General features: G+C 43.5%; 2 protein-coding genes and 2 non-coding genes across 5 annotated transcripts; all 4 read right to left on the reverse strand.

The window, feature by feature from the left end:
• Positions 1 to 721: 721 nt before the first annotated feature.
• On the reverse strand, positions 722 to 4883 carry rpl3 (ribosomal protein L3). Its single transcript, XM_086133466.1, has 10 exons — positions 4824 to 4883; positions 4215 to 4407; positions 3866 to 4034; positions 2972 to 3107; positions 2242 to 2428; positions 1708 to 1868; positions 1524 to 1625; positions 1338 to 1433; positions 1093 to 1212; positions 722 to 834 (listed from the first exon to the last, which is right to left on the reverse strand). The coding sequence occupies exons 1-10, from the start codon at positions 4824 to 4826 to the stop codon at positions 790 to 792; spliced, it is 1212 nt and encodes a 403-aa protein (XP_085989592.1). The 5' UTR covers positions 4827 to 4883; the 3' UTR covers positions 722 to 789.
• Positions 917 to 1052, reverse strand: LOC147193086 (small nucleolar RNA SNORA54). Its single transcript, XR_015103356.1, has one exon. It is a non-coding gene; the product is annotated as a small nucleolar RNA SNORA54 (small nucleolar RNA).
• On the reverse strand, positions 2508 to 2603 carry LOC147193087 (small nucleolar RNA U83B). The gene has a single exon (XR_015103352.1). It is a non-coding gene; the product is annotated as a small nucleolar RNA U83B (small nucleolar RNA).
• Positions 4884 to 5649: 766 nt separating the features above from the next.
• slc25a39 (solute carrier family 25 member 39) lies at positions 5650 to 14104 on the reverse strand. Of its 2 annotated transcripts, XM_086133438.1 has the most exons (12): positions 13899 to 14103; positions 11040 to 11142; positions 10064 to 10123; positions 9903 to 9953; positions 8600 to 8709; positions 8145 to 8212; positions 7944 to 8068; positions 7460 to 7633; positions 7134 to 7243; positions 6893 to 6974; positions 6735 to 6815; positions 5650 to 6506 (listed from the first exon to the last, which is right to left on the reverse strand). In XM_086133438.1, the coding sequence occupies exons 2-12, from the start codon at positions 11131 to 11133 to the stop codon at positions 6388 to 6390; spliced, it is 1074 nt and encodes a 357-aa protein (XP_085989564.1). In that variant the 5' UTR covers positions 11134 to 11142; positions 13899 to 14103; the 3' UTR covers positions 5650 to 6387. The 2 variants fall into 2 exon arrangements, with proteins under 2 accessions (XP_085989564.1, XP_085989566.1); XM_086133440.1 differs by lacking the exon at positions 9903 to 9953 and having other exon boundaries at positions 13899 to 14104.
• Positions 14105 to 14504: the final 400 nt, after the last annotated feature.

Consider the following 14504-nt stretch of genomic DNA (forward strand, 5'->3'; position numbering starts at 1 on the left):
CATTTGCGTCTTTGTACTCCAAGCGGTGTTCAGCATTTGTTTCAATTGGGGACAGGCATATTTTGAGGTTCCGTTTTTTTTTTTTAAGAAGTCTTTTTTTTTTACCTTTTAATGGAGGGCAGCTGGTTAGCACGTCGACCTCGCAACGCAGAGGTGCAAGGTTTGATTCTGGCTCCAGCCTTCCTGAGTGGAGTTTGCATGTTCTCGTGGGCTTTCTCCAGGTACTCTGGTTCACATTTCCAAACATGCATGCCAGGTTTAAATTGTCCCTCGGTGCAATTGCAAGCGCGAATGGTTGTTCGTTATGTTTCTTGGGGAAAAAAAAAAAAAAAAAAGTATTTGCCTGAAGCAGGAAATGCAAACTTTGACAAGTGTGAGTGCCCTTTGGCTGGTTGAAGCCTTCAAAATTCTTCTCAAATGTTCAACACCATTAATACAAAATGTAAATTTGGAGTTGCAAAAAAAAAAAAACAAAAAACAAAAAAAAAACGCTTCCAAGGTAAAAGTGGCAATCAAAAATTGGGGTAAAAGAACATTCAATGGTTATCGTAAGTTGAAAACAAAAAATTCCTTTCAAAGACATGTTAACTGTACAAAAGCGACCATTGAACTACTTTTCTTACTGGTTACCATAACAAAATTGACCCTTTGAAGCGGCTTAAAACTTTTGTCCAAGTCGTATATGCTAGCTCCTAATCACACCTCCAGTCATTTCCACAAGTTTGTTTTTGTATAATTTTTTTTTATTAAACTCTGCAGAAATTAAAGACAGTACAGAGCCGTGAGACTTCAGGCAGTCTCCTCCTTGATGAGGCGGTCCTTCTTGAGGGGTCCCTGCAGACAAAAGATAAACGCGTTTGGTTTATTGAAGTTGTCTTCAGCGAACAGTGTATGTATTTCTACAGTTTGAGACTGTGCGTGTTTCCAGAGAGTGAACAGGGAGCGAGCACAAAGGGGGGGCGCTACTCCCCTGCCTCACGGGAAGCTCAATCTGGCACTGGAATGGAACCCGAGTTCACATTGAAGGCTGAACAAGGTTACGAACAGTGCACGTGGAGGACCAATAAGAGAAAAAAAATAAAGACATCTCACCATGAAGGCCTTCTTCTCCTCCAAAGTCTGGAAGCGACCGTGACCGAACTTGGAGGTGGTGTCGATGAACTTCAAGTCAATCTTCTCCAAAGCGCGACGGTTTGTCTGGACCAGCAGAGACTACGAAAAAGACAAAAAAAACCACTGACGTCAGTAATCCTATAAGAAAGCCGTTTCCATGTTATATTTAAGCTTCAGTCCAACATGGCCAACAACGACTGGTGTTCGTATGATGGCATCCTGACCTTGCGGAGGGTGAGAACTCTCTTCTTGGTTCCAATCACACATCCTTTGACCATGACAAAGTCATTGGTGACTTCTCCATAGTGGACAAATCCACCCTAGTGAAAGGAAATCAAAACAAAAAAAAAAAAATCAGTGACATGTTTTGGGGGACTTAAAGGCGTTAGCGTGGGCATGCGAGTGCTTACCAGAGGGTTGATGCTCTTGTTGGACAGGTCATAGTCTGTAGAGGCGTTGTTCTTCACCAGCTTGCCGTCCTTCTGGTGGTAGCCCTGACCGATCTTGTAGATCTTTAAAAAAAAAAAAAAAAAAAAAAGACATAATCCATGTGTTGCAATGGCATTTGAAATGCGCAGCTTGAGGTCGGCGTACCTTCTTGTTGATCTCTGTCCGATGGTGGTAACCCTTCTGACCGGCGCGGGCCACAGAGAAGGCCACGCGAGCAGGATGCCAGGCGCCGATGCAGGCCACCTTGCGCAGACCGCGATGGGTCTTGCGAGGCAGCTTCTTGGTGTGCCAACGGCTGGTCACACCTGGACACAGGCAAAAGTAACATTAATAAAAGCAAGTTTTGGTGCCACGCAGGCCACTTAGCACCAAGCGACAGAGCCATTTGACAGAAGGGGGGCAGCTTCAAATCGGTCTGTGGGACGAAACATGACGAATTTCAAAAACTGATGATACCGAATGAACATCTTTGTCCACTTCAGACCCTTTTAATATCACTCATTTGCCCCATGACATCAAATTGTCCCAACAATTTAGATTGGTGGTTCAACCAAAGCATGTAAAGAATTTAAAATCGGAAATACAAATTCATCCTAGAGATCTTTTTTTTTTCAACTTTGACGCCGCAGAAAAATGATTTTATCTGGCCAAAGTGAGGTATTGAGCCAAGTGTGGCACCTTTGTATCCGTGTCCCTTGGTGACCCCGATGACGTCGATCATCTCGTCCTGGGTGAAGACATTGGCAACGGGCACAGCCTGCTCCAGCTTCTCGCGGGCCCAGTCCACCTTCTCTGCGACGGAGCCGCCGTTGAGCTGCACCTCCATCAGGTGTGACTTCTTCTGCCTCAGGGGCAGCAGACGCATCTGGCGACAAACAAATTGGAGGCTCGTCAGCGAGGGAGTACACGTGAGGACGTAGCGCGCGGCGGCCGCTTGTGGGAGGCGGAGTCTCAGAAGGAAGGCAGCTGGAAGGTATCCTCACTGAATCATCAGGCGCCACGCCTGACGCAGGAGTTCCATTGTCTCGTCACCGACGGCACAGACGCCAGCCTACTTGCCAACACTTGGTCGCATTTTATGCGCATCAAGGAAAGAGTTCCATTTGTTTGGTAACTGTGCTCTTAACTCAAATCACCATCCACTGAAGTGGTACGGATAGCAAAATAAGTGTTTTTTTAGGGGGATAAAGAAAACGTGCCGAACTGCATCATCATGTCTAAATGTGTTCCTGCACCATTTGTGTTCGGATACTTGTTGCTCAGATGTTACATTTTCAAATTGACCCCCCCCCCTTTTTTATGACTAACAATGAATTCAAACTATCTATTCCCAAGCTTGTTGTCAAGTAAGGCGGTGTCCGTAAAAGCAAGCAGTTGAGCCCCCCCTAAGACCCGTTTCTCAACTCACCTGTGTGTGCGCAATGATGCGAATGACCTGGCAGTACTTCTTCATGGAGGCAAAGTCCTTCTCCAGCTGCTTCTTGCCCTCCTCATCCTGCCACTTCTTGCTGTACTTGGTGAAGGCCTTCTTCTTGGATTTGTACCTGCGAGTGGTCACAGCAAGGTTGGCAACAGGTCCTTCATGACCACGGAGGGTCAGCGGAAGAACACGGCGCCAGACTGGGCGCCCTGATCGAAGAGGGGGCGGCACCAGCCAATGAGGGGATTTTGGCTCGTGGCACGGTTTCTAAGCAGAACTTTCCACCGGCCAGAGGAGCCCGGAGCTCATCAGGGCGCGGGGCACCTGAGCGGAGCTGCCACCAGGGGCCACCGTAACTGTTAGTCGCTCAGGGAAAAGAAAAGATCTCCACTGGCCTACTAACATCTGCTTTGAAGATTCTGGGGCAGTGCTTCTCAACTGGGGTGGCTAAAAGCGGATTAAAAACAGCCACCTTGAATTAATGACGACTATGATTTGAGGTTCAGAACGACGTGAAGCTGACGACCACGCTCAGTGTCCGACTACCTACTAAGTGCAGTGTGAACCATTTAAAAATTTTACAGCACTGATGTAATTATGATTTTGTTCGATTCGTTTCACATAAATGAGCTATAGCTTAATTTTACTTTGCTTCAGTATAGTTTCAAGAAAGTCAAAGAAGCAAGTGCCTATAAGAAGCATATTTTTAATGCCGATAGAAAGGGTAATGGGCAATATAATGACGGCCTTAATGGTTGACAGTGTAGATTTCAACTACAATCTGTACCAATTTAAAAAAAAAAGAGGCTGAAATAGTCATGACAGTTCAAGGGTAATACCAGTTGAGAACCACTGCTCTTAAATCGCGGCATGGCACCTCACCAGTTCTTGTAGAACCGCCTCTTGCACTCGTCGCTCATGTGCTCAGCAAAAACTGTCTTGAAGGAGCGCAGGCCGCGGGGGGTGCTCACATAACCCACCACGCCGACCACAATCATGGGGGGAGTCTCCACGATGGTGACTGCCTCCACCACCTCCTTCTTGTTCACCTCTGCACAGAAATGCACACAAGTTGACTTTCATGCAATTAGATAATCAATCAGTCAGTAATAAGAGTGCTCAGTACTCGACGATCAGCAAGGGAGTTTAAACCCATTCTGTCCGCCCGTCGAGGGTCTCATCATAGACAAAATACAAAAAATAAAACATTCTATTGGATATGACAACTCACTTGATCCAGGTCTGTCTACTTCGCGGACGATGTGAGTCATGCCGGCCTTGTAACCCAGGAAGGCGGTCAGGTGGACGGGCTTACTCGGGTCGTCCTTGGGGAAGCTCTTGACCTTCCCCCGGTGACGGCGACTCCTCTTGCGAGGCAAAAAGCCCAGAGAGCCGTGACGCGGAGCCGAAAACTTGCGGTGGGACTACGAAAGACCAAACATGTGTTCATTCATTTCAACAGCGTCCGTCGGAAGCATTGGCGGCTAACAGGACATCAGTCGACCACGTTGTTAGCTAGCTAAAATGCAACTACAGAGTTGTCAAAATTAAGACAGCAGAAGCAGAATACAGGTACTTCCATAGTAATGTGTATTGGGAAATAGTTTGTTAACCCATTCAATAAGACAACATGGAGAACAAGCAGCCATTTTGGGCCACGATAAGTTGCAGGCATTTTCAAAATCAATATTCGCGATAGGCGAGAAAATCCACCCGAATATGATCGTTAAACCCTCATAAAAATTACGTGAAACTCTGCAAGTGCACTAAAGCTCCAGATGGTAAAGATGTGTGACGGATTGTCAGTACTAGAAGTAGTCATTCTGACAAACTCACTTACCATTTTGTCTCCGATCCAACTGAAAGAGGCCTTGCGTAGCGCGGACCGATGATTATAAGGTGGCGCAACTATCGCGAGACACAATGAGACCTTTGCGTCACAAGTCCCGCCTTTGAGGCGCATTGACACATAGTGGCCAGCAGAAGTCGCTGTTTTAGCTTCACGGCTTCCATTGAGGTCAGAACACTGAACTCGTCCCACTGCTTAATTCATAGGTGTCAAACTGCGGTCCTGGAGGGCCGCTGTCCTGCATGTTTTCCAAGTCTCCCTGTCGCAACACACCTGATTCAAATGAACTGGTTCAATGTCAGGCTTGCGCAGAGCTTGCTGATGATCTGATCATTTGAATCAGCTGTGTTGCAACAGGGAGACTTGGAAAACATGCAGGGCAGCTGCCCTCCAGGACCTGAGTTGGACACCTATGGCTTAATTGGTTGGTGCCACAACCCATCCTCCGATATTCTCTGACAAACGCGCCTCTTTGCCATTTGTGCTCAGGGGCCATCTTGTCACCTTGTTGTTGTGAGTACATTGAGAGCTTCATCTCTACAAATGGAGGTTCTTTGTCACCCAATAAACCTAAGGAAGTTAAAGAGCTTCATTTAGACCAAAGTAAAGGATTCACACCTAGGAATGTTGTTGATGTGAGTAGATGAGCTTAATTGATTTTAAAATAGTGCTTTGTCACCAATGAATTACATTGAGTTGAGGAGCTTTAGACAAAAGTAGTGCTTTGTCACCATCTTGTCCTCACTCGGTCCCTATCCTCGTGAAAAGCGTGACAACACAATGTGCATAATCTCATTAATAAAATGAAACTCAAAACTGCCATCATGATACCATTTAATGTATTGAAGAAAATGAAACATTCCGCCTTAAGGCAAGATAATTATACTTTAAAACAGTCTTGTAAGAAATTCTTCACATCTGGTCTGGAAAATTCCAAGGTTTTGACAGACATTGTTTGCAAAATGCGCAAAAGTCCATTTTCTTTTTGTTTGGATTCTGTCATGTCCTATGGCTTTGCTCCAACTGTAAGAACGGAAGAGAAGCCAGCAGCTTAGTGAGTTAAAATGTGGTCATTTGTGTTTGAGGGCATTCATAAAAACTGTAAGTGCTACATGAGCCCAATGGTGCATTGAAAATGTCAAGTCCAAAATGTTTCCCTGGATACAGGCCAGGAAGCTTCACTCTCACTGAAGGAATGAATGACAATCGATGAATGATTCGATGTCCATGCATCTTCAGCAGCTTGGTCATGCTTCTTTGCTCATGCAATTTTTCGTCATGGCGTTGTGGCATTGCGTCACAAATGCAGCTTCTTGACCGTTGTCGACATCAAACAACTACTTGTCCATAAATGTAAAATAGGATCCTATAATCAGTAGAATGTGGTTCGGAACTCACACCAACCGTGAACCCCAGGACGACACACGTAAAATTGAATTGTGTTTAAAAAACAAAAACAAACGCGTTTGAACATTAACTTCATCCAAATGGCGAATGAAAAAAACAAACAAACAAACAAAACAAAAAGACTCCCAGAGATATTCCAGGCGTCCCTTTAGGACGCCACAGGCTCGCGATCCCGGTTGACTCTCTGGAAGAACGCCTTTCCGAACTCATAAGTGCTGATCATGACGGCACAGGCTGGCGCCACTTTGATCACCCTGGGCATGAAACCTGAAAACAAAAACACGTTCATTTCACTTTGGAATCAACTTGGCGATTACATGGGTTTTTATTATAATTAACTCATTCAGTACCAGCCAATTCTAGACCAAGTCTGAAAAGACGTTTAAAAACGTCTTTGGGAGTGAATGAGTTAATAGATTATTTCATGGCCACATCTGCCACCCAAGTCCTTCTTTGAAATAATGATGTGAATGTGAACGAGATGTCGGCACGTACCTGCAAAGAGCCCCCGGTAGCCCACCTCACTCCAGATGTCCCTCATGATGCGCCATGTGGACACAGTTTTCTTCAACGGGGCTACGAGGACCAGTGACAGCAATGAGACAATTGCAATCATGTGGTTAAGCATCAATTCCCAGCGGCAGTCTACGCACCTCCGAGCGCATCCATCTCTCCCAGCTGGATCTGTCTGCGAGTCTTCACCACGTCAAAGGGCAGCGTCAAGATGGCGGCGATCTGACAATTGGGACGCGGAAATGCATTTGGATATCACTGACAGCGCAGCCACTGCCACAGTGGTTGCTCTTGCCCTTGTCGAACTGGGCCTAAGTTGAGCGTCAATTTTTTTTTTCAATAGATACAGAATGGAAGGTGAGGATGTGTTTGTATACGCACCGTTCCCGAGGCGGCGCCTGCGGTGAAGCTGATGGCGAAGTTGGCCTGCGGGATTTGGGATCGTTGACAGAGGCGGGCTTTCACCAGCTCATAGTTGAACCAGTAAATTGCTGCGCATCCACAAACAAAGAGGAGAAATTGGCCAAAGCGCACACACGCCAGAGCGTAGGCAAAGTCTTCAGACTAACTTGACAGCCGCTGCAACACTTTTCATAAAACATGACCTCCCTCGTCTTAAACTTGTCCAAAGGAAAAAGACATTATGATCCTATCAGACCTGACGAGTCCGCTATTTGGACAGGAACAAACAACGAAGCGGTTCTCACCCGAGAAGGGAACATCTCTGAGCACGGTGGGTCCCCAGCCGCGCCACAGCGACATCAGGCCACCCTGGGCCACAGCGCTGCGGATGCAAACTCGCAGTTCGCCGTACGTCAGGTGGCGGGACTGCATCTTGGTCCTGATCAACTCCAGTGGACTGATGACCGTCACGGCACCCACTGCAATGGTTGGTTGTTTGTTTGTTAGCATAAGCTAATCGGAGGCAAAGCTATGTGTTTTAACTATGTCAATTTTTATGTTTTTTTTTTGGGGGGGGGGGGTATAATCCAATCTGTATAGACTTTTATCAACAGCGGGTGTGTCTTGTCTGGTACGCAACTCCCATGAATGGGGGGAATGGTAATCACAAAGACTTGGGAGTCTATTTATACAAAATGGCTGCTTATGCTGTCAACACACTGGACTTCAAGTAATGATAAAAAGTCATGTTCCACCTCATTATTTTCATGCGTGTTTTCGTAGGCTTACATCTGGCGAGGCCTCCTGCCAGGAGTGGGATGTGGTTGCCGTGGAAACCCAGGCCGAAGCGCAGGAAGTCCCGCAGCTGGTCGTAGCAGGTGAAGTAGATGACTGTGGCGGGCACGGCCATGACGCTAAACACAACGCACAACCGTTTGTTTAGACCACTGAGGTAGTCGCGCTGCCAAGTCTGCGGGGCGAATTACTGACAGCGTGGGTGGGAGTCCGCTCCACAGAGACTTGAGTCCTTCATGGCGAGAGATTTTCACAAAAGCATCCTGCCACGCAAGCGGAAAAACAAAAGAGGTGACTCACAAACTGACTTGAATTTAGTGCCGTGCAGTGAAACTTCGCCTAGCCACGGTTCCGCATTTGCCAATTTATTATTTTTTGACCCCAGAACCTCTATTCACTGAAAACACCAGCCTATGACTGTTTTTGTGCTCAGGTCAAAGCAATACAAGTTGTACTTTGGCATCATTGGGGGCGGAGGGGGTCTTGGGAGTTCCGGTTAGGTTTAACTATTTTTTGGGGGGAGTGATTTTTCATCTACATTTGAGATCTCCTGTTTTTATTTATTGAAAGATTTGCAGATTTTCACTATTTTGGCTCAGCCGCAATCCCCGTTGAGGATTTTGCGGCATTCGCATTTGGTTTTAACTCACCAGAGTGCCGCTGAAATGTGATTGCGGCTTGTACCAGCTGGTGCAGTTGCTTCCATTCTGACACACGTAGATGTGATCCATCAAGCCATTACAATACAGGAAGCACCTCCCTGGGTGAAACGGAGAGAAAAAAAAACTGGACGTTACGACACAGGACGCCTTTGTCCTGGACCTTGCCAGGATGTCGGATAAAAATAGTCTGAAGCACGTCAATTATTAGTGGACACATTCCAGACGTGATCATGATGAGGCAACAACGACACAGACACAAATCTGCCAACGTAGGCGGTGTGTTTAAAGACGCACACGTGTTATGAAGGGGTGACAGGCCACACCCAGAAGAGTATGAGAATGAAGTCTTAGCTCTGAGAAGGAAGGCGAATTGTCACGAGAATTAGGTCAGACTATTAAGTGACGTATATTTTTTTTGTCCAGAAATATAAAAATGCAAACACTCACAGAATGCCAATTAAGTCATAACTTGAGGCAATTTGTGTGAAGTCAATTTGATAGTTGTCACTTTTAAAAGAATAAAGAATAACAATTTCAAGAAAATGTGTGCTATCACGAGCGCAAAGTCACACTATTACTAGGGGAAAGAAAAGTCTTTGTTTTTCAAGTGGCGGCCATGAGATCAAAGTACAAGGATAATCCCAGTCAATGAATTACAAAAAGAGATTTGGACTGTTGCAAAAATGAAGTGGTAACCTACAAGAAGGAATTTTGTATGAACAAGGCCAATAAAATAATACTTTGAGAATTATGATATATTATGGAAGAGTGCTAAGCCAATGAAAACCTCTTTCAAGAATGAAACAATTCTTGACGACTAAAACTGCATTTGGAATAAAATACAGATTTGTCAAGAATAAAATTGCAAATTTTCAAGAATATTGCTCTAAAATTGGATTTTTATTTATTTTTAGAATGAAGTCATTTTAAAATGTTATATTTGGAAGACTGGTTGTATTTGCGAGAATAAAGTTGCATTTTTTTTTCAAGAGAAAACATTTTGAAGGAATTTATTTTGGAAGGAAGCAAACGAACTTTATAATTCAAAACAGAATGAGAACAGTTATAATCATATGTGTGGGGGACTTTAGTTGTGACATTAACACTTGATTCCTTTTACTTCATTTGACCTCGATGACATTTTTCACCTAACTTTAAAACTTATCTGCTTTTCATTTCATTCTTTGTCTTCTCACTGTGGCCCCTCGCACTTCCTCGTACACACATGCAGAACAACACACTGAAGTTTAAGAGACTGCGTGCGTGCAGCGGCCGAAGGTGCGCTACTCACACTTGGAGGGGTGAGTGACACCAGCCCAGGAAGCCGCGTCATTTGTTACAGCTTTGGAAAGAAAGCAAAGGCAAAAGGAGCGTCTGGATGTTAAAATAGAAAAAAAAACCAAACGGCATCCACCAAATCAACATCCGCAGACGGTGATGAGAAGCGGCTACCTTGATGGAGGGGACTCTGCTGGGCCTGCAGCCTGATCTTCACCACATCCAGAGGCGTGACTGCAAAACGGTTCAAAGAATGAGCGACAACACTCCAATGGTCATCGCTCACACAAATTCCGGCAGTGCTACCTTGACTTACGAGTTTTATTCATTCCGGGACCAAGCTCCGAACTCAATTTACGTTATCCCCTCACGTATTAGATGCGGCTTGATCGAGTCACTGGATTTTGGGGATGCTAGACCTGTCCTCTTATTATTCACTGAAAAACTCTCACAATCACTATTGAGCATTGTATTGAAAGTAATCATTTGGCGCAATCGTGGTACCAAGGAACTTTATTGAAGTGAGTTGGGGCGCTTTGCTTGTGTTTCAGAATTGAACCAATGAATATAGTCCTTAAAATGTAACGTGGCTTCATGATAGTGTACATTCCAAAGTGTGCCGTTGATGCTTTATGATCCTCCCCATTTGAAATGCTTTGCTGCCCTCTTGTGGTATCTGTCGGCGATTACAAAGTTTTTGGTGATGTGACGCTGTGAAAGTTGCATGTAAATTTTCAATACCTGCAGCAGGAATTGATTCGCGGAGAGAGGAACACTATATTCTGATTCTAATTCAATTTCCCTCATCGAAATGCTGTGACAGTGGGTTGGCCGATTTGTTCGTGTTAAGTGTTGTCATTTTGTATTTATGCATTTGACTGTCCCGTTCAATAAACACAAGTGAGGGCATTATAGTATTTTAACTCCTCCCCTTTTTTCTCCCACTTCCCTCAAGCACAGCATATCTGAAGCTTGCTCACAACTCAAATTCTGCCTCATAACAGAAAGCACAAAATAGATCAAGAAATATCTTGTAGTTAAAAACAACAACAACAACAACAAAATGAATTAAAAAACTGGGTGTAGGGTCACTTGTAAGTCAAGGTATGACTGTGCATATTTTCTTTTTCTCTTTCGCAAAATCTCTCACCAAAAACGGACGTGAGGAGGGCTCCAGTGCCAGAGGCCAGCATCTGCTGCACTGGAGAGATGGCCGATGTGCTACCGGCGGCCCGCTCCGCCATCGTGCCCACCTGTCGCCCCAAACACAGAACATTGAACGCCACAGAGGCGTTTACTAAACCCCCCTCGGTCAAGCACAAGCTCAACCGCGTGCCTCCACGACTGCTAGTTAGGCTTGTGAAGCGTTGCAGTCGCTGTGTTGGTAGGAGCTTGCCGAATCAGTGGTTCTCAAATGGGGTTCCCTGGACCAACAGGGGTCCGCATAGCCACAGAGGAGAACTTGCCCACCAATAAAAAAAAATAAAAACCCAAACAAACATAATAAACCAATACACCATCCCTACCTAACTTTTCAGCCAAGTGATGTAAAAGCTCTGATATGACTGTGAGGTACAGAAATAAGGCATCAAAGTCCAATGTTGTTCATTATATAAATCTGACCGTGCTGCAAGAACAAAGTGTTGCTTTTAATTTTTAACAAAGGGATATTACAGGAAGAAAGTTCAGTTCTTTTTTTGTTTTATATTACATTTTATGGGGGGGAGTAAATATGAGGATAAAGTTACATTTGTAATCATTATTTGTATTTATTATCTTGTTAAAAATATGACTTTTCCCTCTTTAAACTTTGACTTGACACTCACAATATCAATCAAAAAATAGAAACGTATACCAAATATGTTTTTTCCCCCCTTATTTTTGTGTAGGTTCTCAGATCATAAGAAGATAAGAAAACCTTTATTTGTCTCACAATGGAGAAATTTGCAATTTACAGCTGCAAGATTTTGAAAGAAATAAAGTAGAAAAACAAAGTATTTGCAAGCACAAAAATAAATTTACAAGTGAACTGTACACAGTACAGAATGAAATGTAAAATATAAGACATAACGATTATCCACAAAGATCTTGTTTGTAAATTTTGGGGGGGTTTTTGTTTACTTTGAAAATGTCAAAAATGTCGGCAGCAATTATGCTCTTCAACCGATTACATGGTAGTTATGTTTAATGGCCTTTAGGATCATGAGGGGGGTCCCTGTTTGAGAACCGCTAATTTTTTTCAGTTCCCGTGGCAACACAAACAAAGATAAAAGATGGAAGCAAAAAAAAAAACCCAACAACAACAACAAAAACTGTCATTTGTTGAATTGTTTCTGCATGTTATTAGTGCAACACAACGTGAGTCGGGGACAACCCAAAAGTGCAGTAGCTAAGGCGCAGTCGCTTACTGGGCCTTTGCCGATAGCTTATCAAAACTGTGCATAAGCCCAAAGTTGTTATGCAGCCGCAGGCAGTCTGGCAAAGAGCGCACCATTTAACCAAAACGTCACATTAGGACTGGGTGATTAATCAAATCTATTGATAAGTTTGAATTCATTCATCAGTGTGGCATTTTTTTTTTGTTTTCATGGTTACTATAGTACAAAGCACATCAGTGTTATCACCTTAGGTAGCTGCTTTTCTGACCCACTTGATGACCCCCCCCCCCCAAAAAGTAGCAGCTAGTGAGTTTGGAATCACTGACACATATTGTTTTGTGTGCAACATGAAAGGAGCCCGGGGGGGGCAATCACCGAAATATTTGCCTTAAACATTTCTTCAGCACGCCTTCCCGTTTTGCAAAAGCAGTCACACGTGAGAAATTTCTGAGGCATAGTATGTCCTCCCAAGTCCCAATTGATTTTTTCCTTGAGAGTCTTGCCTCATGGATAAAAACTATATGAGAAAATAGTGTCAGAGAGGAAGCAACAAAAACGGATGGACCAGGCATCCTCTGCCTTTTGACTGCTCATTTCATGTTTGGTATTAGAGATCATTTTTGTCCAAAAGAACTTCTTTTCACATTCGTTGTAAAATAAAATATTATTTTTATTTTGTGTGTGTATATATATATATATATATATGGCAAGGGACCTAGCTCTGCCATTACTCGAGACCCCATTTTTGTGTGATCATGTCACAACAAGTCTGCTTAAAAGAGGGTTAACATAATTAACTCATTAACTTTAGGGTTATTCAGCTTGTGACATCATACATTTTATTGTGGTGTGTCTCTTTTATAATTTGGTCCACCACTTACGCAAAGTGTGAGGCTTCAAGGTCGCAGCTTCATTTTCTTTCCCTAAAAACTGACAGACACTATTGTTCTGATTTTGAAACAAGCGGTCACCTTTGCCCGCTTTTAGAAGTATTTAAAATGTCATACCTTCTTTAATTAAAACATTCACAACATTTAGATGCAATTTCTTCGATTTTTCAAGCTCTTTTCAGTTATTTTTTTTACAGCAATACCAACATTAGTTGAAAAGTTGCCATGCCTTTCTTCACATAATAATTATTGTTTGACCAAGCGTGTGCTTAAGGACGAAGAAAATATGAACAAAGTAAATACCTTTCTTGCAAAACGAGTTAACATTATTCACTCATGACGACAGAATGCACCACGTCTCAAATTAAACCAAGTCAGCAGGGGCACCATTTACATCAAATTTAAATTGTAAGGAGAAAAATTGACTAGAATCTACTATATAAAAGATCTAATCTTTATGAAAGAAAGACCATAGCGCCCAACAAGGGCGTTTTGATGAGGTTGCAAAGTGAACAGTGCATTTCTTTTCATCGTGCTAACACGACGAGCTCATTGTCAAACATGAAAATATTTTTTTTTAAAAAACGTTTTTTCCGACAGTAACGAGGTGTTATGACATATTTAAATAATCGCAAGTAAGCGAAAATTCTCACTTGAACACCATTTGAAGCTAGCATGTAAACTAACAAAGCTGTCGAGCGTTGTAAGCTAGTCAGCTAGCATCCACCCTCTTCTACTCACCGTGAAGGTTTACTTGAACTGGAGCTTTACGCCTCTTCGCCAAATACCTTCACCCATGTTACTTGACATTCAATATTTTTCCCCAAGCCGCGGTCCGCATCGCTGTTGTCAACTGCCCTTGTTCATTGTATTTGAGTTTGTCGAGGGGATTTATCAATGCAGTGAAGATGAAACTCGACAGATCTGTACAAGCATTGTGCGTGAGTTGTCATCGTTGTATTACGTGACCAGATCGATCCCCATCGTATACACATCAGCGCTAAAATGGCCGTAATCTACGCGTTGCTCTGTCGCCCTCGAATGGACGGCGGAGGTACTGCAAGCTGCAGCACGTAAACAAGTCCACCAAAAAGGTGAGGTTTCAAATTTCAAATCGAGAGCCCCCCCCCCCCCAAAAAAATAAATAAATAAATAAAATAAAATGCTGGAGCTTTGAAGTGGGAAAGTTTGAAGCATTGGGATTTCCACAAAGTGACTGGAAGAGTTAGACAAATTTACAAATAAAAAGGGTCACGCTCGGACATTGTGAATAATTTAGTCTCCCTCCTAAAATAGTGGCCAAAGTCTTTTTTTTTCAGAAAACAAGTAAAACTGAACCAAATTCTG

Source organism: Hippocampus guttulatus, chromosome 16 (genome assembly GCF_054856545.1).
Source record: "Hippocampus guttulatus isolate MCC_2025c chromosome 16, RoL_Hgut_1.0, whole genome shotgun sequence".
In the NCBI taxonomy this organism is placed as follows: domain Eukaryota; kingdom Metazoa; phylum Chordata; class Actinopteri; order Syngnathiformes; family Syngnathidae; genus Hippocampus; species Hippocampus guttulatus.